This window comes from Lissotriton helveticus, chromosome 4_1 (assembly GCF_964261635.1).
Source record: "Lissotriton helveticus chromosome 4_1, aLisHel1.1, whole genome shotgun sequence".
NCBI classification, from domain to species: Eukaryota; Metazoa; Chordata; class Amphibia; order Caudata; family Salamandridae; genus Lissotriton; species Lissotriton helveticus.
Genome location: NC_136063.1, coordinates 1,551,043,132 through 1,551,069,201, shown reverse-complemented (window position 1 = coordinate 1,551,069,201; position 26,070 = coordinate 1,551,043,132). Strand labels below are relative to the sequence as shown.

The 26,070-nt window shown below is 39.4% G+C and overlaps 1 protein-coding gene across 3 annotated transcripts in view; it reads right to left on the bottom strand.

Annotated features, from left to right (window-relative positions):
- ADCY1 (adenylate cyclase 1) overlaps nt 1-26,070 on the bottom strand; it is a 1,411,272-nt gene that overhangs the window by 337,664 nt on the left and 1,047,538 nt on the right. For all 3 annotated transcript variants that reach the window (XM_078685844.1, XM_078685845.1, XM_078685846.1), the window contains 3 exons: nt 13,052-13,207; nt 7,773-7,967; nt 3,778-3,875 (listed from right to left, as the gene is read on the bottom strand). In XM_078685844.1, the coding sequence (XP_078541970.1) occupies nt 3,778-3,875; nt 7,773-7,967; nt 13,052-13,207 (449 nt within the window). The remainder of the gene's footprint in view (nt 1-3,777; nt 3,876-7,772; nt 7,968-13,051; nt 13,208-26,070) is intronic.

Sequence of the window (26,070 nt, the reverse complement as noted above, 5' to 3'; positions counted from 1 at the left end):
ATATCTGAAACACCCCTGTCAAGGTAGTTAAGCAACTGAGTCACTTAAAGATGTGTACATCATCGAAAAGTTCATGCAATGTAGAATTACAAATAATTTTGTGTGGGTATCACTGGTAGCCTCAGACATCTCAACTTAGAGCTGTAAATGCTGAATGAACAAACAACGATTCTGAGGTATGCCTATAACCGCTGCACAATGCCATTGAAATACCTATCGGCGCGTATTGTGGGCTTACATAATTTAGGTGAAAATTAAAGTGAAATGAGCCAATAGGCAAATTTCATTTTCCCTGCATTAGTGCTCACAGGGCTATCTCTGCTCCCGAGTACCGTTGCAAATGGGCGAGATATCACTGGCAAGGGGAGACTCTCCTGTTTCCAATGGCACCTTTCCCTGGTGGATCCTTGCTTGAGTATTGCTGCCGGAGAGCGATAACAAGCAGGAATCCACCACTAGACACCAGAGAGGGGAGGAACACCTTTGGGCAAGGGCTTTGGCTACTCCAGGGACACTTTTTTGGAGAACAGTCTTTTTACCCCCGGGTGGCAGATGGAGCAGATGACGTGGCATTAGCCCCAGTTCAGCCCCCAGGGAAGCAGAAAGCCCACTAGGCACCCGGGACTATATATTTCTTAGTGTAGGGACTGCCCAGCATGCACATGCCAATGACCCGAGCCCCCAAAACAAATGGGCAATCTTTCTGCCCCCTTGGGGTCCAGATGGGGGCAATAGCCCCTGAACTGCCCCCGGGGGCAGAAAGCTCACTAGGTACCAGAGAAAATGTTGTTTCTTAAACAGGGGTAGGGAGTGCCCACAATTGGCATGGCAATGCCTCCACCACCTCTCAAAAAAATGGGCACAGTCTTTCTGCCCCTCATGGGGCAGATGTTGGTTATTACCCCTGGTGTGCCCCTCCCGGGGGACAGAGAGACCACTAGGCACCAGGGATAAGTTTATGGATATGTCAGGGAGCAGAGCCTTAGGCAAGGGTCTCTCCCCTTTTTTGGAGGCACACATTTTAGTCATTTCTACCTCCCTTGGGGGCAAATCAGCAATATTTTTAGGCTCATCTGCCAAAGGCGCCAGCAAACCACTAGACACTAGGGAACGTTTCTGTGTGTGTGTGAACTGGAGTTTGGCTGATGGTCTGCATGTGCGTGGACCTCAAATTTAGCAAAGAAAATCTAAATTTCCTCACATTTCTGTGTGGAAAAGTTGTGGGACCACTGGGCTGGCACACATTTCTTACCACCCAGTGCTCTCCAGGTCTCCAGATAAAAAACTAACTCACTTGTGTTTGTGGGCCAAGTGCTTGCGATTGTGCCCAAAACATATTGTGGAGACAACAAAATGTTCTTTCACAAAATGACCCAACGTGGCAGGCACCGCGCGGTGCCTGCCACGTTGTGCCTGCAAGTGCACACAGTGCAGCCACAGCACTGTTGTACATGGGGGATGCGGTGTCATCCTAATTGCCGGTGCTGGACCGCCCCACCACTGGCGGACGGTCCCTGCACCGCTAGGGTGGCGGGCGGATAAAAGTCCACCCATCCATCCTAATAGGCCCCTTTGTTTTGATGGAGATACTTTAATGAAAGTAAATAATAGTGATCACCCCTGTGTTACTAATAGACCCTCAGTATATTTAAAAATCTTAGATATTGCTTAATGACTCATCCTTTTCTGCTAAAAGTCATCACGGGATACTTTGTTTCACGTTTGCTTACCGCTATAGTTTTAGCAGAATTTACTCTGATCCCATCTTTTTTACACATCATGCCATACATATTACACAGCACTGTGAAATAAAAAATGTGGTCACCTACACTGCTCTTGATCACTCCTGAAAGATTTAACCTTTGTAGTACTCTACTTTTACAAGGCATACTAGCAACAATGGGACTAAAACAATGTGAAACCGAATACTCTTTTTACGTATTTTTTTAAGCAAAGGTGTTTTTTTTTCCAATTAGGTCTGGATCTAAAATCTACTTATGGTCTTGGCTGTTGCTGTGTCAAACTGGGCTCCGTTAACTGGAAGAAACAGTCACTACTACTGCATTTGTATAAAAAAATTAACCATAGCTTCTTAGAAAGCCAGCACAACATTTCTGCATGTGGTAGTTAGTTATAGGGACACACATATTTTCTTTTCTATAGAGCTGTTTTTCTCCTGCTGCTGCAGAATGAAATATAAGGGTATTTCAATGATCTAATGTGACATATCATTAACTTATAATAAATTATCACTAAGTGGCATATAAAAGATTAAAGCAAAGACAAATTAGCATAAAGACATGTATACCCTGTGTGACTTCCTGCCATGAGTGTGCAGGACACTTTTAGGTCTTGCTTGAAAGTGTAGCTAAATGCATGTCCTGCTGTTACTATTTCTTCAAAATATAATATACATGGAGGGAACTTTGGCTTCACTCAGTGAAGTATTTCTTTTTCTCTCCGATTGCTAATGGATAATTGGTGTATCAAACCTCCTTCTAGGAACAGCTTGCTTTGAAAAGCATGAGGAAATCTTTTATGTCTCAAACGTACACTGATTCATCACACATTACTGTGTTTTACCTCATAAAAATAATGAATTCAGAAAAAAATAGTATTTGCATTGCTTTTTAATTGCAGTGTGCTTTTTTAGTGTTTTAGTCAGGGCTTAAAATGGAAATTAGGCCTATTGGCTTTGCAAGGCTTTTTGTTCTAGCTCTTACAATTATGGTCACATTGCGGTTCAACATAACAAACGTTTGTGGTGCATTTGTATTTTGACAAATATAGTTTCTCTTGGGGCTAAAGAGTAGTGCTTGCATTTCTTATCACAATGGCTGTCAACAACTTGTTTTATTATATGAGGGATAAAGTTCCTTCTGCTCTACATTATAGGGATGTTGAAAGTCATTGAGGAGTTCCATAACCATATAGAGGAATGAGTTCCTTTATAAGGTGATGAAACTCTGAGATGACTTGCGATACCCTTATTATTTACTCCAGGGGGTACTTTATCCCATATAATACCTGGCTACACCATCATCTTTCCCACAAACCATTTAAAACCTTGGTTTGTAGATCCTTCATATGAAAGTGCAAGCATTTTTGCAAACATGAAGAATACAAATAAAACCTATAGTGCAATCTTAGACACATCACAAAACATGTTAGATATTCAAAACAGTTCCATACCAGTTTTTTTTAATAAAAAGGTTCAGTACCTCAAAATGTGCAAAAACATGCAGGAAGATTCTAGCTTTTCTCTATTTAAGTAGTGCAAAAATTAACATTTTCTCTCAGTTTGTCATTGTAAGCTATTCAAATAGAACAAAAGAAGAACGTTTGTTGCTTTAAACAGGTGCTTTAATTATGATCTGTGACCTGAACTACCTTTCACCTCACTCGACTGAAATAGACATCCTTTTTTGTAGCCAGCGACGTGCTGCTTCACAAGTCGCCGATTATAAAGAAATTAGTGGCTGCTGTTTATACAGAGATAATAGAATCTATTATAAGAACATATTTAATGCCTGTCACGCAACACATATTTACAGTCAACCCACATTAGAAGTGCAGTGCTTAATAAGAACTTCAGAATGTGCATGCTAAATGATATTTATAAATGCATTCACTGCAATATTTTTCAGTCATGTATTTCAACCTGACTTTCTCTGATCAACAGTAATCACAAAATTGAGAACTGCAGCTTCCAACCCATGTTTAAAATAACAGAATCAATGCCTTTGCTACAGGTGCCTCTGCTGAAATTATACTCACTGTGGAATGATTAGAAGGTAGACAAGGCCAAATAAGGCAGCTAAAACCAGTGACAGAACAACAGCACTGGTGAAATACTCATCATGAAGCTGGTGATACTGCAAAGGAAACAGAAGAAAACATTCTTGCACTTTCAAAAGGCAAAGATTTTTCAAACATCCTAAAGTCATCATTAATATAAGTAAGTATGAAATGATGGCAATAATATAAGGCAAACATCTGATCACTGGTATTGACTAAAACAGTTTAAAAGAAAGTATTTGTATGCTGTAATGTTATTCTCTAATTCAATCTTAATATATCAGAGTTCATATTACTTAAACTGACCAGTGGCCTAATGGCTATTGCACCCTTTTTTGTGGCCCTGTGTAGTTTTATACAGAGAAAGGGGTGAGGAGCGAACACAGGCTTTCCATGGATACAAAGTCTTCTCCCGTGTGATTTTAAGGAGTGGTTCCATTATTTGCATACAGTCAAAGCCAGAGGCTAAAAGCAGGCCCCTGCAGCCCCTGTGGTGCAGGGGGGGGGGGGTAGTTAATCCTACAAGGGACCCCAATGCTACAAGGGAGGCCCCTTTTAGCCTATGACCAATGCAGATCTGTAAGATGTAGGCGTCTCAAGGCCACTCATCACAATCTGCAGGAGGGTCATCATTTTCGGTTACGCCATTGGTCAATGCCTTTGTGCCTGTGCCATGATGTTTGCAAGGGCGTACTGATTGTGTGTTGCAGAGTAGCAATAGTGCAGTCTGAGATCCCTGAGGACACACAATGGCAGGATGGTAGAGAATCTCAGAAATCGCATTTTCCATCCTGGAGAGACAATTCTTTCCTGTAATCGAGCACATGGTCATGTGATGGGTGCTTTCAAAAGAAGAGGGATCCTGTGCAGAACAGGATCATATTTGGGATTAGTGTCATCAGATGCAAGGTGTTCAGTTTGGCAAACATCTTCACACGTAAAATACATCAAAAACTCAGATATACTATTATTCAACTATACGATACACAATTTACTGACCAGAGAAGGATTGAAGAGTGAGTTGACTTTGCTGAATTACATATTTGTAACCAGCCAATCATATTATCAACCTGATTTACAGACATTTCACACAGCACAGCATTTTTAGTTGCTGCGCTGCACTGCATGAGAGCGAAAGGTGAAGAACTGTGTTTTCAAAGCAATGGTGCAATTCTGCTCTCTCCTTGCACTGGCACACTTTGGGGTGACTAGCACCAATGGAGGAACCCTTGCCCCATAAAGCAAGGATGCCTATGTTATTGTCAGGATAGTTCTTTTGCAGAAAAGGTTACCTTCCTACACAAACACTATCTTGGAGGTTTTTTCCTCTATGTACGTGTGCTTCAGAATGCAGTACACAAGCAAAGAGGAAATAACGAGGAGAAGTAAAGATATTTCTCCTCGTTCCGTCAGTCTCAGGCAGGGGCAATATTTTGATGCAAACCTAAGTCTACATCTCTTTGTAAACAAAGGTTGGTGTCAAATTCCATGATGCGCGGGAACACCCATTTTCAACCCATGGAATGCCTCCATGACAGAAAGTTAGGCAAGGCAGTGAAATGCTAATAAATACGTCGATTAGGGGTTAGCAATTCTGTCAGGATTTAGGATCAGAGCACATTCACTGGGATCCGAGTTAAAAAGTCAGCAGCACCAGTCCACAAAACTGTGAGTGACCACACCAAAAGGGTACTTTCTCACACTCAATCATCTAGCTAAAAATATAGCTCTATGTACCCTACTGATCCTGGATTAATGTCCATGAATGTCTTTTCCATAAACAAACTCTTTGAAACAAATCACTCCTTGGAGTTACCGGTAGGCTATATTCACATACTTTACTTTATGTTATTAACACCTACACTGCGGCGGCTATTCCGCCGCAGCGCTAAGGGGGTGGGGCGGCCGCGGGGCCGCCCATGCTGGTGACGGAACCGCTCCGTCACCAGCCTCCGTTGAGCTGTGCTCATGACGGAGCGGTTCCGTCATGGCCCCGCCCATTCAATGGAACGCCCAGCGCAGGCGCGGAATCCGTGTCGCGCAGGCGCGGTGAGCGGGCCATGACGGAACCGCTCCGTCATCAGCACAGCGCTACCGCAGCTGATGACAGAGCGTTTCCGTCATCAGCATCGAAGGAGTTAATATACATTTCAGCACAAATATTTGTAAATGCATGAAATGAAAATCCATTATTTGACGCTATACTTTAACACAAAAGTCATCCTCATGACAATTTTTGGCACCCAGATTCATTTAAACAAAGCAATACGAACAAGTGTAATTTGCCGGTGTGTTGTTTGCATGCATTTGAGGTAAATGTTTACCACGCATTGCACATTTTGCAGTAGTTCTTTTCCATTAATAGTCTGGTAACTAAGCAAATTGGTATAATTATGCAATTTGGGGAATTTTGCATGACAAGCATAAAGCGACATTCCAGAAATTAAGCTAAATATGATGGAGTAATTTATATTTCACCCAGGACTACTTGGAACAACCTCTCACCTCTCATAGAGTGGCATTTACTACTGCAGATTTCTCCACACTCACGGTGCTGAAATTCGCAGTAGTATTTTGATTTATGCTCACCGGGAGACCCATAGAGGAATTATGGGAGACTTAGAAAAGATCAATTAAGTTGTAAACTTAACATTCAAAACACAGTTACTCTGTTGAATACCCCCCCACTAGATATAAACAATTTGCATTCATCTTCAAAGTAGCCAGTCTACAATATGATTAACTTGTCACAAAAATAAGATGCCAAAGTGACAAATAGATCCGCAAATTATTAATAGCTGATATATTGTATGCGTACCTTGTTGGGTTAATTTCTACTTGTTTATTCCTCTTTCCACATGTGCTGCAATCTGCAGCACACATAGACGAAAATGCCTTGTAGGATTGATTTTGTGCTGGTAGGGGCAACAATCCTGTCTGCAACAGAGCCTACATTGGCACCAGGCGACTAAAACGGTGCCAGTGCAGGCAGAAAGGATAGGAATGCACTGTATCGCTTAAATACAGTGATTTCTGTCTGCCCTTTTACGTTGGCATAGAACTGAACTGACCTATGTCCTATGCCAAAATGCAATAAATGAGCGCTATATACATATGTCTTACTTTAATTTTCTGCACTAGCCCACTAAACATGGAACATGTCACCCATAGCATGTGGTTCCTATAGTGGAGGTAATAACTTGGTTAGACACTGATTTCCATTGAAAAATGTCATGCAACTGCGAAAATCTAGATCCAGGATAAAAAATAATTGGCTCTATGAATGCTTTGTCAAGCCTTCTTTTGGTGGTATTTGGCCGTCGGAGACTAGGAATTTTGATTATGCAGCTGTTTTGTGTGTCCCTGTTTCTGAAGATTTAACATATATTTCAATATTAAAACCATCCCAAAGGCTTGAATGAGCTAAAAAGGGGTACAAATTCAAAGTTGTTCCAAAAATGAACCACAAAATATTACTTGTCCGGGACCACACAAATCCGTAAGCTATCACTGCGTTTGAACTGAAACAAATGCTGCTTATTGAGATGCTCTGCCTCACTGGCAGTTGCAGCTTATCTACAGCTAAAATATTTGAACACACGAAACACCTAAACTTTGGTAATTAGATCACTTGTCTCATCCAGGTTTCTGTATGTGTGACTCACGAATTTCGAATGATCATTTCATTGATATTGGACTTCAACTGATAGAGATATGTATCTCGTCCAATCTTCTTTTTGCTTTTTATGGCTTTTCACCTGATCTTTTATACATTTTGGACCCGTACATTCTTTCTGGTGTAATCAGTTCTGTTTGTGCCCCAGTGTTTTTTAATTTATAATTTTGAATCATTCAAAATATCGGTCTCAATGCTTACTGTCTCGGCGTTCTGTGCAAAATAAAATTCGAAAATGAAATAAGGGAGCACAAGTTTAATATATAGCTATATTGAAGAAAATTATAGTTTTACTTACTTTCTGTTCACGATCAACGTGTTTGTACTTCAAGGTGATGAAATTCAAGTCTGCCATCTCAGACTCTGTCTGTCGGGCTTCTATTAATCTGCTGATGTATCGGTTCACTCGGGTTCCTGGAGTGTTATGAATAACATTCGTAGAAAATGATGTACGGTTCCTGAGTTTTTCAGAGGCTGTCCTTAATGCCCTCCTCTGCAGTACAAATGGCAACAGCAAGAACACAGGAGGGTTAATCAGCAACACTATCAATATAACAGGTTCAATTGCATGTGATCACTTTTAAACCTTTCGTAAAGTCCTTTGTGACCTGACGGTTGTACGATATTTAGTACAACCCATGTCGCATAAAACCACTCTCTTCAATATAAATACATACTAAAGGATTCTTGTAGAGAATTTAAAAGGGTCTCTAAAATTCTCATTCTTTTCTATGGTGTTAGTCACTGCACACTTGAGCTCCTAGGTGATCAAGAGCCCTTCTGCACTATTCTGTTAAAGTGAATTTGGCAAATGCTTCTTCTAATGGGATTTATGCATTGGACTTGTTAAATAATAGTGCATTCCCATAGAAGTCACTTTGCTAAGGAACTCAGGACAGTACATTTTACATAATTTTGGTGTATATTCACTTACCTCCATTGTTCATGTATTCAGAGATAATCTGGAGACCAGTGAGAATATTTTAGTAGCTTCACATAACATTTCTAAGTACTGTTTGCATACTACAGCAATGCAAGAAGAATACTTGCAGGAGAATAAACACAGAAAACAAGGTTGATCAAGAGTTTGAACTAATCGTCAGATATGTTTGACTGGGAATGTCAATTGGTAGATGAAGGGACTAAAAGTTCAGACGTGGATTTGATGATTCATATGTTCACAGCCCCCCTTTAAATGGCATCCAGGCACATGCTTGACAAGATAACACACTTCCATTTAGAGATCTCCACTGGCTGCCCCTGTCCCCTGCATCCTGTTCAGGAGAAGCTGCTTAGTCTACAAATGTCAATAGGGGTTCACCACCCCCTCTTAGACCCACGATCAAGACTTTGAAAGGCATTGTGAAGCATGCAGCTACGAAATCAGCAGACTGGGGTGGAACAGAAAGAAAGATGCCGGTCTTTCTGTTGTGCTCAGAGAGCTGGGACCTTAAATCTAGTGCAAACCTGCCTGCTTTTCTTCAGTGCCTGCTTCAGAATGAAGCTTAAGTCCATGCACTTTAATCAATTTCTCTTCAAAGTTTAACTCCAGATCACTTTGCGCTTGCCATCTCAATCTACCCTCCTCATCGATGCCCCGTATTCTCCCCACCCTCGATCACTTGGTAGTATTCCATGCATCCTCTCCCCCTTCTCAGCCCTTAATATATGCCTATTTCATTGGTGTGCACCGATTCAATAGATTTGTAGTTAGTTTTGTGAAATATAAGTTCACAAACATACAAACATATGGCAAATGGAAAGTTAACCAGATTAGTGTCCAGGGATGAAGAAAAAGAGGCTGAACAACTTCCATATATCACTTTTGTGCTGTGTCAATTATTCTGCCTAAGTTTACGAGTTGAGCCCAGCTATGGGTCTACAGGTCATAGCACCTACAAATTCAAGTTCCACCTCAAGCAAAATCCCCGCCAGCAGTGAAACATGTTAGGAATGCTTGTGCTCACAAGCAAAGGGGGCAGGCCATTCAGTTTTGGGGAAAACTCTTGTGTGATAGGACCATGCCTGATTAGCATGTGGTTAAAGCTCCTTTTAATGGCGAAGAATCTCTAAAACAACTGTGGATTGAATGCTGCACTGAGGAATTTAAAGGAGCAGTACAGTGTATATCAAAATTTGCATAGCTTTTACAAAAAAGATCTTATAATATCTATTAAAATCTTTAAGGAAAAACATTCTGCAAATATATATATGGTATAGTAAATACGACTTTGCTCTGCAATTATGAAGAACCATAACATAAATTGCTCCTTCATTCATGGATAATCCCATTTTAATGGACAGAATTAGCTGCAATCAGTCAGCATATGCCCTGAACCATTGATGTGACAGGAACGACGAGAGGATCCTTGTACCAACATTTCCAAGAGAGTTTATCACACACAAGGTATGGCTCACACCTGATTTTGACATTAGGTGTGAGTTTCTGTTTTCAGAAAGATTGTGCCAATAAGTGTTCATGTGAATTGGTATCACAAATCAGATTCTAATTCTGTTCCTAATATAAGACACATAGTGAATGTGAGATACAAGGACATTGCCTTACTGACAAAGGTGCCTAGTTGCAGGGTTCCAGGGGTCTGAGCCCTTCTCAGAACATATATCAGGCGTCCAAGGGCAGGACTAGGGGCCTCATTTATGAGAAATGATGCATCGCTGCGTGAAAGCAGCAATGCGTCTCTTCTCAGTGCGCACTCCTTGCGACGTACCTGATGCGTCATATTTGATGTATGACGCATCATTTCGCAAGGAGTTACAGATACGTCAGTATTTCTGACGTATTTGTAGGCGCAAAAGTGACTTATTGCTGGAGTGTGTCACAAAAGTGACGCAACTCCAGCAATGCATCCTTTCACGTGGGTCTTGCCCCATGTGAAAGGGCCTGCATCAGTCTTATGCCTACCATGAGGCAGGCGCAAGATTTTGACACAACTACGTCCTAGAAGTGACGCAGTGAAATCTCATAGATTTCACTGCGTCACTTCTACGAGGCTTTTTGCGGGGGGAACGCTCCCCCTGCATACATTATACCTGATGCAGTTATAATGTAGCGCAGGGGTTTACAAAGTGACGCATCTGCTTAGATGCGTCACTTTGTAAATAGTGCGCAACAGGAGGCATGTTTTACGCCGCTGATGCATCACAAAAAGTGACGCATCGCCAGTGCAAAACTGACGCAAGGCCTCATAAATGAGGCCCTTGGTACTTTCACTTTGTTTACTGGCTAGACCTGCTGCTCTGTTTTCAGATGACTGCATACTTATATAGCTACACTATTATTAATTGGTACTTTTCTTAGCATTGTTTCTTTTTCCGCTCTTTCTAGTTAGAATACCAGGATGGATTCATATTCACATCTACTTTACAAATCGAAATTGACCAAGCTTGGTTTGTTTAAAAAATATGCTCAGAGTGCACTAAGGTGTTGGCAAACAATGCCACTGCTCAGGAGTCCACACATAAGCACTTTCTGCTGTTTGTGGGCCAACATTTTCTAGAAATAATAGCAATTTTATTTCACATTCTATCACGCTTGTCACATTATTCAGATGCTCTTAGGTGAAGGACCATTTAAGTAAAGGAGCACCCCGTGTCCATTTTCTGCCAGGTCAAGAGCCTGTCTTTTTAAAATTCAGTCACGAGTATCAGTCTGAAAGTGAAAGCACTTCAAACTAAATGCATTCCAGACGCTCCAGTGTTATTCAATTTCAGCTGAAGATATCATTAGTAATTACACAGGAGTCTGGGAATTCTTTGAAACCCGAGCCGAACGCTCAGCAGTATTGGAGGGAGCGCGGCTACACAATTAAACGAGGTCTTAAATAGTGTGAGGCGCTATCTTTAGAACATGTTTTTCAACAACTGTAATGAAAGCACACAAGAGACCTAGATAATTGGCCTTGTTATTTTGGTAAACCCATCTCTGATGGCACTATTGTTTTTGTTAGATTGCGTGTCATGGAAAATTGTTATGATTCCGCACTGCAAAGAAGAAGAATGTCCATTTGTTCAGCACACGGTGTCCATTTGCTGTAACAACCGGTGTGAGAAAAATCCAAGCTCCATCATCTGTGGATGTCTTCTCGAAATGCCTGACATTTTATGCTTCTTCGAAAGTCTTTGGCGGTGCATTAAATTACCTCAACATTTTCCTGCAGAGCTTAATTTACGATTCTAACTTCAGACCTCGGGAATCCGCATGAAAGTATTTAGAGCACTGCTGTACATTTAGCACAAGGGTGTGTAGGAGTTTAAATATATAGGCATGTCCGTATGCATGTGTGAAATACATTGGCATGCTCGACCATGACTTAGATGCTGTCAGATAGGAGACTTGAGGGCCTATTTACATGCGCATTGTGCGTCCCTTACGAACGCAATGGGCTTACCCATATTTACAAGGCCACATAAAGTCACCCTTCGTTACTTTTCATGGATTTGTAAATATGGGCCCCTTCTCACATGACTCTGAGTTAAAGTGGAATTCCATGGGAGTTATTTTGTGTGTCCCCATGCAATATCCATGGAACTTGACACATTCCCAGATTAATAACATTTTGTACAACTGGGAATGAGTCAGAATCCTATGCCTCCCCTGAGGAGAGGTAGGAATGGCGCACCGAGTAGAAAAACTTTTATTACTCCTCATTATTTCCTCTTTCTAAGCGTGCTGCATTTTGTAGCACACACAGAAAGAGGAAAATGCCTTTTATTATTGTTTTTGTGCAGGAAGGTGTGCCAATCATTCCCACAGCTCCGGCACCCTTGCAAAATGTCGCAAGGGTGCCTGCACTGGCGCATGGCAGCCAGTTGTGCGCCAGCACAAGGGAAAGCACAGGGATCTGTCGTATTCTTATTAATACTGCGCATCCCAGTGCTTTGAAAATGATGCAGCACGGCACAGCTAAATGGCTTGCGGTGCCAAGTTGTGTCGTTTTCTTGTAGATGAGGCCACTAGGGGCATATTTACAAGAACTAAACACCGCCATAGCATTAATTGTTTGACGTTTTGTCAAGCCTGAATATGTTTTATTGATATATCTACTATAAACGAACCAATCTTACACTTTTGCTAAAGTTTACTATATTTTGGGGATTCAAGAACTGCGATTTCAATTTTAGTTATAGTAAAGTTACGACTGCAGAGATTTTGCACATAAAAATATAGGCCTCCTATCTTTTTATGTGTGAAGTCTCTGCAGTCATAAAATTCCTATGAGTAAAATTAAACTTGCAGGTTGCAAATACCAAAATATTAGTAAACGTACTCAAAAGTGTATGTTTACCTTTGCGAATCAGGCCCTTTGTGAACGTCTGCATGCATTTGCTCATAATCTGGGACAATACAGCAAGCAGTATGGATTGAAGAACAACATGAGGTTATAAGCAAACTGCTAAAAATGCCATTTTCAAAGTTCTACAACTATCATAATTTCATAAGAGTGGGTGTTAAGACACATTCCTATAATTGGATCCAATTTGCAAGACACATATAATTTATAAAATATATCAGTTATTTTTGTGATAGCATTACTGATGTTAACACGTTTGCATTACCTTGTCATCATCCTCACATGTCATCACGTTGGAGAAAGGTATCTCGGCTTTGAACATTTTACGACAATGCATGAGCTGCACAAGAAGGTAGCAAACTGTCTTAAACTTCATCCTTTTGGCAGGTTTTATGTCCGACAGAATCAGCCCAGGAAATATCTGGAAGTAAAAACAAAACAGAAACAATGTTTTCTCCTTAGAAACAACAAAGTTCAATCATAAACGATCAACAGCAATACTTCTAACCCCCCCCCCCAAAAAAAGAAAAAAAAAAGTCATTCTTATGTTGCAATGATAGTTGCTTTCTTCTAGCAAATATTTTCTGTTGTCATATTCAAGAACAAAGAATTAATAACAAAAATGGGGGTTGGAAAGTTAGGGTAACAGAGTACCCACTAAATACTTAGAAGACACATTAAAAAACACAATATCTTCTATTCATTTGAAAATCAACATCAACGTGCCTTTTGTTTCTATTCTGCATTATGGATTCAAATAATTGGATATATTAGTAATAACAAATGCTATTTTGGTCGTCTCTGGGAGTACACTCTATATAGAATATACTCTCAAATGATGTGGTGTATTTATATAAACCAGTTTGCGTATCAACAACACTCAGAATTGTACAATCAATCAAGCAGCACCTAAAAACAAGGTTCTTCTTGTGAGACAAATATATTTTTTTATGTAGGAGATGTTATACATTACTTAAAATGTATCCTTGATCTCTGACAACAGTCAACAGTTTAATCACATCGATGTTGATTCTTATATAGCTAGAAGTTTCAGATATTCTGGAACAAGGATATGGAATAAGATGAATATGTGTGTGAAATGAAACTTCCTACTTCCTACAAAAGAACATCAGAAACAATGTACAATTATAACATTAAAACCCAAAGTGAAAGACTAAGGATTCAGTTCCGAAATCCTACAGCGCCAAGAAACTGCTTAGTGAATGCGCGCTCTACAAATAGCTAAAAATTCAAATTCAAATTCAAATTCAGAGAAAAAGATGTTGTGCTGATATGATTAAAAGACTGCAATTTCATAGCACATTGGACGTAGGTGTATTGGATAGGGGTGGGTGAAATCTAAATTTTTTTACTCTCAAAATTTGCAATATATCACAAAAATTACACATGTATGTAATATTTCATAAAAAGTGAAAGTTGGTATCTTGTTTGAAAATATATCCAGATATACCATCGACACCAAACTTGTTCTGTTTTTCCCTTAGCTGAAAAACATGCATACTTTTGTTTCCATGAAATCCGTCAAACTTTCATGCAATTTGCATAACATGAAATTTGCCACATTCTGTGAGAATTTGTGGGCCAATGTATTTTTTTTACCCAGGCCTGGTACCTGCGCAAGGTGATTATGATTACCTACAGCAAGATGAAAAAGTTCACATATTGAAAGCAGATATGATACCTCTGTGGAAAAAAACCTTGAATACATTTGTAGGAATTTCTTTCTAAATAGTGTTTTCTCCTTTTTTTTCATTTTAGATCTATGAAATTAAGAATTGTGCTGTGACTGGGCTTGGGAAAAAGTCCAAGGCAACTGTTTCATATGTAAGTGTTGTGCCTTTGCTCTTCCAAATGTAAACACAGCTAATGAAGGAACAGCCTGGATATCCGCCAGGACCTTAAGCGGACACGGGAGTATTGTAATTTATTAATAACTAATCTATTTTAAGAAAACAGTATAAGTGCAGGCAACTCTGCTTGTTGCTTGCTGTCAGTATGAAAAGTTGGAGAAATATATTATCTCCTACAATCAAACTGACTGGCATGTCTCTTAGAAACAAATATTAATATTTTTTTCATATGAGACTTGCCACCTGGTATGACGTGGTATGAGGGTTATTTGAGAAATGCACTTATGCCACCAAGCTTCTTTTTCAGGAAATGGTTTCTGTTGTACTTCTGGTGCTCTGTGAGACATCCTCTAACAATATTGGAACCCCAAAGTTGACTGAAAATTGTGTAGCCGCTATTGCTACATCACCCTGCTTTGCCCTGCTGAAGGATTTGTATTTCCAGAAAAGTTACTAAGGGGCACATTATGATGGTGGACGGACTTCAGTCCATCCGCCATCGCTGCGAAGAGTTGGACCGTCCGCCTGTCGGCGATGGTCCCGCACATGAGATTACGATGCGACCAACACAGTGGCGGTCAGATTGTCTATCTCTAACATTGCGGCAGGTGCTGCTGGCTGCAGCAACCGCCACAATGTCAGATATGCACTGTTTGCATTTCCCTGCACCACGTGGCAGGCTCCATGTGGTGCCTGCCACATGGTGCAGGGAAATGTAGGGGGTACCAGACGTGCCCCCCGTGCACAGCCAAATGCCCCAGCATAAGGGGGGCCCACAACCTGCCCCTAAAGTACATCCCCGCCAGACTTTCCATGGCGGTTTCATTGCCATGGAAAGGCTGGCGGGATGCAGCATCATAATCTGGTGGACGGTGCCTGCTAGGCACCTCCGCCATTCTATTGATGCGTGCAGTCCGACAGCAGCAATCATTACGATTGCTGCTATTGGACCCGTGGCCCACAGCGCCCGCCATCGCAATCTGACAAGAGAGATCTGGTGGCACGAGTGCGATGAATCTGACACCAGCAGGCTGCCAGTGGCAGATTCACCACAGTTGTAATGACCCCATAAGTCACAGGGCATACCTGACCCACCCTCCATCACTGTTGTCCTACATGTGTGACTCCCATGACCTATAGACTCCTATTAGCTTTGGCTCATTCCATTGTTTTCTACAGATATTTACTGTAACTTGTGTTTGTTTCTTTTCACAAACAATATTTTGACACATTTGATATAGGTTGCCGACACCAGACAAAAATGCTTTTCTTTGACTTCTTTCACCTAAAATATTTTACTTTACATTTCCAGTTGACTGGTTTTTCCTGCTCATTGTGTTAAAACACTCATGATTGCACTGTGTATGTGCATTTTGTGCATTTTGCTTGTTGCTGTACCTTCCTTACCTCCCTTGCAAGCCAATTTGTATTTGTCTGATGAAATCAAATATTTTGTTGACCCTGACGCCGATCTTGTATACATTTTATGAAAAGTCCCAGCCAGGTATAGGCCATCTTTGTTTGAGAGCCTACTTCTAGTTTTTGTGCTTATAACATACTTCCCTTGACTGAGTCCATTATGACATTCCACTACTATTGAGTTAAGAGGTTGAGGTCACTCACCTGTGTTTTGTTTGATTTCTCTTCATTTACATTCCCTTAAAGGCTACAGAGGAAAGTGAATTCTATATTTTCTGAAGTAGAATAAGAGTTGATTACATATGAGTGTTGCACTATTCTATCTAGAAACCTAACACATGAACATTTAAAATGATTTAGAGCCTGATTATGAATGTGGAGGTCCTGGAGTGGGCCACCACGCCAGCGCCCCATTACAGGACTGCTAAAGTCGACTGCCGCCTGGCCACCAGTTTACGAGTATTTTAGTGGTCTGGCGGGTGGGCGTGTGGCATGATGATCCTGCAGTGGTGCAGTAAAAAGGCTCCTATGTGAGCCTTAGAAGTGCACAGCTGTGGGTCCACCAATACATGTTCCTTTACGGCATGGACTGTGCAGTGCATGCCATGCAGGAACACGGGTGCATGCACACAGGGGTCACAACAGGGACCCCCTTGCATGGGGCCTTTTGTTTCCTCACCACCAGCAGTTTCATGGAGTAGGAACGGCCATCAGACTGCTGGCAATGAGGAAACTTGTGATATGCGTGCCGGTGCCGCAACTGCAAAACCAAGCGTATTACAGTCTCAAGACGGCGACGTAATCCCTGGCAATTGCGGCATTCCAGCTGCCATACTTGCAATATGGCGGTCAGACTGCTGATGCCACGGTCCATGACCACCATTGCACCTCCATCATGTGTTGGTAGTCCCATGGACCAACAATCTGATAATTAGGCCCTTAGTCTGTTGCCTAGTGCAATAATGATAAAACAGAAACATAGAACATCAACAAGCAACATGAGACAGTGAACTACAGAAAGCTCATTGAAAGTAATGAAGCGTTGGACTATTCATATTTATTTAATGATCATATCCGACACTGCATGAATATTGTTACCTTTTTTGCCCTACTTTAATGCAAAAGGGTTGGAAAGGCACTCAAGGTGTCCTCCATTCTCTTTGGATTCCCCTCTCCTTTCTTATGTCCTGTTACTACAGTTGTTTTTTTAGTTACCTAATCATGGTATTTTCCACTTCTGTTTGCTATTTAACTAGAGCCAGTATCATAGGATACGCAGGTTAAATGAAATTATATTTATTAATAAAAAACATTAGATGTACTGTTATGATCTAGTAAATGTAATGCTATGTACTGAGAATCTCCTGGTTTACTGATATAAGACAATTAGTGAAAATGAAATAAAAATAGAAAGCTTCATCTACAAATTACTAACATATGAGGAAAAAACGAATCCAATCCACCTGCCCCATTTGTCACATCATATTTTCAGTTCACAAGATTATCCCTGTCACTACTGGAGCTGGTTTCATTTGGGGTGGCCATTAACACTCAGAAGAAAACAACTTAATGCAACTGAGACTGGATAGGTAAGGAATCAATAAATTACAAAAGTCTTAAGACAAACTCAGCTCAAAATACTCTTCCCAAACATATAAATCATAAGAGGACATAGGGCCCATCATTGGCTCTCCTAGCTGGATATGTTGAACTTGGTTCAGGTACCTCCACTGAGTTGTTTTGTCACTTTGCGGACGTCCGGTTCGCTAAACTCCATGAACTACGCCCAGTCCTAGATATGATACATTTCCACATGCAGAGAATATGTGTACCCCTAAAATCTTTATAGTTTAAAATTCAATTCAACTCAAAAATATTTGTAGGTGACATGCTCGCTAACACACTCTGCATGAACAAAAAGTAAACATGGTGAAAAATCATTGCAGACCAATGTACCCATCTATATCAGTGCAAATAGTGCCAACCATTACATTGAAATTATGTATGCTACCATTCAAATTCAAAAACCCTTTTTGACATGAATTACATATTTATCAATTGGCAACACTTTTTTGACTTAAAAACAAAATAGCTGATCTGACACCAAATAGGGCAAATGTAGAGGCAGAGACAAAGGGTCACATGTATCAACCTATTTTACTTTAGCAAACAGTGCAAATTGCTAAGTTTGACTGTTTGCGAATGCACAATTGCCTTTCAAGATGTATGAATGTCATTGGTAGTGCATTTTATGTAATCACAATTTTTTGTGATTACCTGAAATTGCAGCTCTAAATAGGGAATTGCAATTTGCGATTCCCTAACCACATGGACCAGGCTTTTCCTAAATGCAAATTGGACATTTAGGAAATGCTATTACCATAAACTCCAAGTTGATGGTAACCATGTGCAATTTTTGAACATGAACAAGAAATTCATTTTTCAAAGTGCCATATAGCACACACATGCCCCTAGCGCATGTGGGAACTTTACATATGTACATTTTTTTTCATGGTGCTTCAGGGGGTCTCATTTCCTAATTTGTGATTATCACTGAGGTAATCACAAATTAGGTCATGCAAAACCATTCACACCTATGGGCCTTATAAAAACAAATGAAGTAGCATTTCCTAATAGCGATTCCCCAATTGCGATTGTGACCGTGTAGGAATCGCTATTAGGGAATCATATTTTCTTACATCCCACTTTTCATTCCTCAAATAGGGATTACCTAAAATTTGTTATTTAGGGAATGCAGAATGGAACTTTGATACATATGACCCGAACTCCTCTGCTTGATCCTATACTTTCATTTTATTGAAATCAACAAACATTCTTAGAACTACACCTGGAAAGTTGTGCCAGCAAGAGATTTGCAAGCATACTACTGGAAAGATGATGTGATGTTTTTAAACCTTGTATTTCCCGAATGGTGAATAGCAATAGTGAACAATTACAGTCTTGAAAGGCAACCCTTTTGTCAAATGCAAATATTTGTCACCATGGTGAATGCATTTTTTTGCAATTGGGAAAAAAACCTTTCTCCAGTCCCACAATGTGTGGAGGTGATCCATTCAACTTCCCACCCCAGAAGAAATGTTAGTCCACCACATTGCTGGATTAAAAGGCCTACAGTATTATTAAGATGAAGAAGCTACAAGTTGTAACGATTGAACATCTTTTATTATAAAGGTACAGCAGCATCCAGTTGCCACAACCACTGTTCCTCAGAATTAACAATGAAGCACAACTGACAGATAAACGGTGGCATAAACCAGTGGCAAGGGAAAGACGGGGTAAATGGGTTGAACTAGGTGTGGGACGATAAGGGCAAATAATACGGTACAATCTATTATATGAATAAGCAGACCAATACAACAAGTATCCATGGTGGAAGAGTGATGGATAACAGTTTGTTAATGCCCATAAACTCACACGTTTGCAAACCACATCTTGTTCCACAAATCCCCATTCTTTATGTGGGATTACAATTGCACAATTCTGTGGAGTTGTGTAGGAGAATTGTGCAGCAATAAAGCAAATTGCACCTGCTTGGTATCCTAGTAGATGTCCTCCTATGGATAGTTGTCTTTCATAAGTATAGTCAATCACGTCGGCGAATGTCAGTTTCTGGCCTACAATATTTTTTGAATCAGGCACAATTTTCTTTTAGATATTGCATGATGCTTGTAACATCCAACCTCTAAATTGTGTTTTCTAAGTGGAAATATATGGAAGTTCTTGAATTCAGAGATCTTTCTGTGTGTTTCAAGCCAGCATTTTTTTCGATTCACTGATAGTTAATAGATGACAAGAATACAAAAATTTCGACTCCTATACCTACACAGGTAAGTAAAAAAATATCAAATCAAAAATATTGATGAAAAAATATAGATGTAAAAATTATCCATAAATAAAAATATATATATATATAGATATATATATGTATATACCTATATATATATATATATATATATATATATATATATATATATATATATATATATATATATATCAATAATTTAAAATATAAAAAAATCTATAATAATTTAAAACATCTATTGAAACATATTTAAACTTACATTTCCCAATACAAACAGTGCAACAGTAGGGAAAGTGCTAGATAGCAAAATAATACAGTTTACTATTCCAACTCCAGTGAGTGCAACAATGGGGAAAGTGTTGGATAGCTGAGGGGTAACAATTACTATTCCCACTCCAGTGTGAGTAACAGTAGAATAACCGTTGGATAGCAGAGGGGTAATTAATGTTATTCCAACTCCAGTGAAGGCAACAGCAGGGAAAGTGTTGGATATCGGACTGGTAAAAATTACTATTCCCACTCTAAAGAATGCAACAGTAGTGAAAGTGTTGGATAGCGGAGGAGTAAAACTTACTATTAAAAGTAGGGAAAGTGTTGTATAGCAGAGGGGTAAAAATTACTATTCTCACTCCATACAGTGCAACAGTAGGGAAAGTGTTGGATAGCGGAGGGGTAAAAATTACTATTCCCACTCCAGTGATAGCAACAGTAAGAAAGTAATGGATAGCGTAGAGACAAAATGTACTATTCACACTCAAACACTTAAAACTAAAATAAAAAACATTACAAATTATAAAATATCTGAAAAATAAATGAACACTACTTAGAAATGAAAAATGAAATATATAAAATTTACAAAATTTACAAATATTATATTAATCACATATAAAAAAAACTACAAATAATATATAATTGCAAAGAAGTGTCTGCAAAGCGATGCACGCCTCCCCTATGGGCCGGTGCATGCCGTGGTCACGGTAACCACAAATGAAGAAGAGCTATTCAGACCCACAGGAATGAGGCGGCACACTGTCCTAATGTTATGAGTGTTTTAATTGCTCACAAAAGCAAAGCGTTTCAGCCGTAAACTGCCTTTCTCAAGTTACCAGATTGTTGACAGGAGGACTTTTTAAACAATAGTACTTCATAATAGACATGAAAGAGTTACTTTTCGTATGCGATTTGATGCAAACAGAGAAGAGAAGAACACATCATTCAGAGCTCATATGCATGATTGATAATAAATACTCGTACAGAAATGGCATGTTTAGAATATATAGAATGTCAAAATAAAAATAACATGAAATAGAATAAAACAACAATCAATTTTGATCTTTAAATTTGTGTCCCTTGCTTTAGGAAATCTGGTATACGCATCCCGCATCTTACCAATTCACAGACATGGAAGAATGAATCTGATCTGCGGAGTAAATCGCTAGTGCGCACAGGATGTCAATGCACAGGGCAAAATGATGATTTCCTCAATATTACCAATCTACCTTTAGAGCGTAATATCAAAAACATTCAAGAGCCTCAAATGTAAATGCTAAATTGATTATGCATTTAACATTGGAATATTATTCCTAAATTCATTAAATTCAACATACATGCTAGTCACATGATCAATTTGTACCCCTTCTTTATATAGCCTAAACATATATGAATCCTGATTAATACCCTCTGACAAAATAAAATAAAATGCCAAGTCGCATTGATGTGCAAAATGTGAATAAATCAGTGATGCATTTAAAGGTAAAGACAAGAAAATACAGGTACTGGTTAAAAAGATGCCCTGTTTGGACATCTTTCCTAATACGTGGCTAGCTTAGCATGATCGTGTTACAAACAAATGTATCATTTAGTAGATGCCAAGGCCCCCAATGGAACACAGTGGAGGAATCTTAAAAATGATGATAACCTCCTAATACCGGACAAGTGCCTATATATATATACGCATCAACAACAGATACATATCATAGCCGCCAGTTGTTAAAATTAATAGAATTACAATCAAGGACCAATGCCCACCTATGCATCCAAACCTGGAATCAAGTCAAGACCCATGTGAATGTGCACCCAATGTAAAATTCATGTATTGCGGAGGAATCAACATCCCGCAGCAAGAAAACAAAATAAAATGGAAATGAGACTTAGTTAAGAAATAAAGTAATAAAATGGACAATATTCCTATATAAAGTTACAGCAGGGTTACGGGTAGACATTAGACAGGCTCTAGCGACCAATATGTGTATTCAATTCTTCCTCCCTATTAAGACCATGAGGCATCCTGGTGTTTAGGTCAATAATGTACCTTGATTCAAGGATATGTAGTTGTTTCTCTCTGTCCCCACCGCGTATATGTTTCATTATTCTGTCTATTCCACAGAAAGTTGTTATTGCTGTTGTCTGAGTTATAGAAATGCTGTGCTATCGGATAGCTGAAATCCATGTTTGTTATGGCCCTTTAATGTTCTAGGATGCGTTTCTTGAGCGGATGTTTTGTGCTCCCTATGAAACGCATACCACACGGGCATTCCAATATGTATATTACATATTCAGTGGTACATGTAATTAATTTTTAATGGGTTTGTCTCTGCCATCATGTGTTTTATACATTTTATAGCTGACCGTGGATCTGCAGGCTTTGCATGAGTTACATTTGTGGAAGCCGTCTTTGACATGTAGCCAAATTTCAGTTTGTTGAGTCTGTTGGTAGCTACGAATCAGTTTGTCCCAATGGGACACCGGTCGTCTGCATGTTTTAGACAGTGATTCCCCCACTTTATTAGCAATTACTTGGTTGGCCTTAATAAGGCCCAGTGTTTTTTCATCATTGCCCTTAGACTGCTAGATTTCACATTATATGTGGTAATCATGCGTGGATCACTAGAGGACATATCTTTTTTGGTTGGAATTTCTTTGTTACGAAAAAGGACCTCAATTTGTTTGGTGTTGCACAGTTTGTCAGTCGCTGTGTCAATATTTTATCAGTGTACCCACATTGCTTAAATCTCTTGATCATGGTACTTCTCTCCATTTAAAAACCCATATCAGTGCTACAATTTCTACGCACCGATAGTTTCTCCCCATAGGGAATGCTGTTAATCAAAGACGGGGGATGATCACTGCACGCATGTAATAAGGCATTGCCTGCAGTTTCCTTTCTAAAAAGTGCAGTTGTGAGTTTGTTTTTATCCACAGTGACACTTATATCCCAAAAATCACATTAAGTCTCACTGATGGAAGTAGTGAAACTTAGGTGTAAATCATTAGTTGATAACGCACCAATAAACTCCTTAGCCAAATCTACACCTCCCTCAGTCCCAGATGATAAAGAGATTGTTGATTTATCTCAACCTTAACGGGACATGTTCAGTATACTTTTCAAAGGTATCGCTCCAGGCCATTTGCTCCTCCCACCAGCCCAGGAACAAATTTGCCAGACTGGGGTGAAGCAGGTGCCCGTGGCTGTACCAGACTTCTGTTGGTACAGTGTGGTGTCAAAGAGTAAGATATTCTCCTGTAGTCAGAAAAGCATCATCTGTTTTAACATAAGTGTGTGATTAAGCATGTCTAAAGGTTCACATTGTAAGTAATACATACAGGCTTCCACCCCTTTGTGTTGATCAATGCATGTATAAAGAGAACATACGTCTGGGGAAATCATCACAAAACCTTTTTCCCACTTAATGTCATGAATTTGTTTCAGAAAGTCAGTTGTGTCCATACAGTAGGATCTGAGGTCTGCGACATAAGGGGATAGAAAGTAATCAAGAAATATGGATGTATTCTCTAAAAGACCATCGTTTGACGAAATGATTGGCCTTCCTGGTGGCAACTTGGGATGTTAATGTACCTTTGGTAACAGGTATAGACATGGTACCTTTGGATTTACATTTTTTAGAAATTTGAACTCATCATCATCCAGAAGTCCCTGCTTCAACCATTCCATAAGTGAATTGTGATATTTCGTTATTGTTTCTTCATACCTTTTCTAAGGGATGACTTCCTAACAATTCTTATCATTTAATTGTCAGAGTGCCTTGTTCTTATAATCCTCTGTATCCAATAAAATAACGTTCCTACCTTTATCTGAGGGTTTGATAGTTATTGTTGGATCCCCCAGCGGATTTTTCAATGCTTCTTTCTGTCCCTGCATGAGATTGTCTATGATGCGGTGATTTTGACCATGGTCAATTCATGCATCAATACTGAATAAAATGCCTCAATGTTGTCATGCGCTGCATTGGGATTGAATTTAGATTTCGTTTGAAACCACTTTTATGTGTAGTGTCAACGCGTTGTTTTTGTGAGCGATTAAAACAATCATAACATCAGGACAGTGGCCACCTCATTCCTCTGGGTCTGCATAGCACTTCGAAATAATATATAATATAAAATAATAAATCCATTCATAAAATACAATTCCTATAAACTAAAAAATATTTACAAACAAATGAATTAATGAATACATCAATATATTTATTGTATTTCTTACCCTATAACACCACACCAATAATAAAACTTTTCAACTTTTTCAATTACATTTTTTCCCAAAATTAACACAATTAATAATCAGTTTCAAAAATATTATTCATTGACTACACACACTTTAACACTATGATATCCAAAATTCTCACCTAAATTAAACTCTAAAATAATAAAACACAATTAAAACCTAATTATTAATTTAAAACTATTACTTTCAACTAATAATTGTAATGTAAGTAGAAGATATTTAATACCCACCCTTTACCCCTTTAAAAGTACAAAACAACAGTCAAAAATGTAAACAATTACGCAAAATACATATCAAATCATTTACATTAACTAACAACTATAAATCAATTAAATGCAAATTACTTCCCACCCTTTACTCCTATAAACACATAATCACACACCTAAAATTAATTACACAATGCCCATAATTAAATACCTAATGTTTAATTAAAATTAATTACCATCCAATTATTATTTCATCAATTAAAAATAAATTACTTCAGATGCTTAACATCTATAAACATCACATCACACCTAAAATGTATTACACAATTACCATAATGTATTACCAATTAATGAATTAAAAGTAATTAACAGCCAATTATTAACTCAGAAATTAAACATTCATTACATCCAACTCTTAACACTTATAAACACCACAACACACACCTAAAATGTAGTAAACAATTACCATAATTAATCACCAATTAATTACTTTAAATTAATTCACAAACAATTATTAACTAATTAACAATAACTTACTTTACACATTTTTTTATTTCTTTATTTTTTTAACTTTATTTTTCAGTTTATACATCATAAACAATAACACACACCTGGCATCAAATCACTGCATGTAAGCAGATCAACGACCTCATTAGCGGCACTTAGGACTACAGGCGGCATCACGGAGGGAACGGACTCATGGGGAAGGGATACAATAGCATACAATTAAAGCACCATGAGAAAGGAACCAGGCATGGCACTGATGCATTTGGTGAATATCACTGGGTCCACCCCCTTGCTCCCCGTCAGACCCAAACCCAACGGAGATGTCCAACCCACTGCTCCCACTTTCAGTTGTGTCGTGTGAGGAGAGCTCCTCTTCTGCCAGCTCCGACGCACACATAAAGCGCCAGGCCATTAAATAGTCCTGCAGCTTCTCATCCCTCTGAGTGAGTTGCATGTGAGTTACCTCTGCTAGGGACAATTCATGTACATCTCTGAGCCAAGTGGGCACCTCCGGGGCCCTCTGCCCCATCCAAGTTATCGCCACCATGCGCCTGGCTAGTAACAACATTAATTGCAGGAATTTATATGAAAGTTTCTTTTTCTTGGGTTTCCGGACTAGCGCAAGCAGACAATGCAGGGGTTCAGGTGCCATCCGAAGGCCTGTAGCTGCTACTATTCGCTCCACCACCCCCACCCAGAATTGCCTAAGCATAGGGCATTCCCAGGCTAAGTGTAGGAAGCCCGCTATCTCAGGGCATCCGTCTACTCTATCCCCAGAGATACGCTTCAGGGATACTGGGTTAGGTAGGTGCAGTGTAAAAAACTTGAAGTGTGTCAAGTTAAACCTTGCTTTGCATGAGACCTTGCACGTGAGGGAACATATGGGCGTCCATTGTACCTGGTCCAGTGGAGAGCCGAGATCCACCTCTCGGCTGCCCG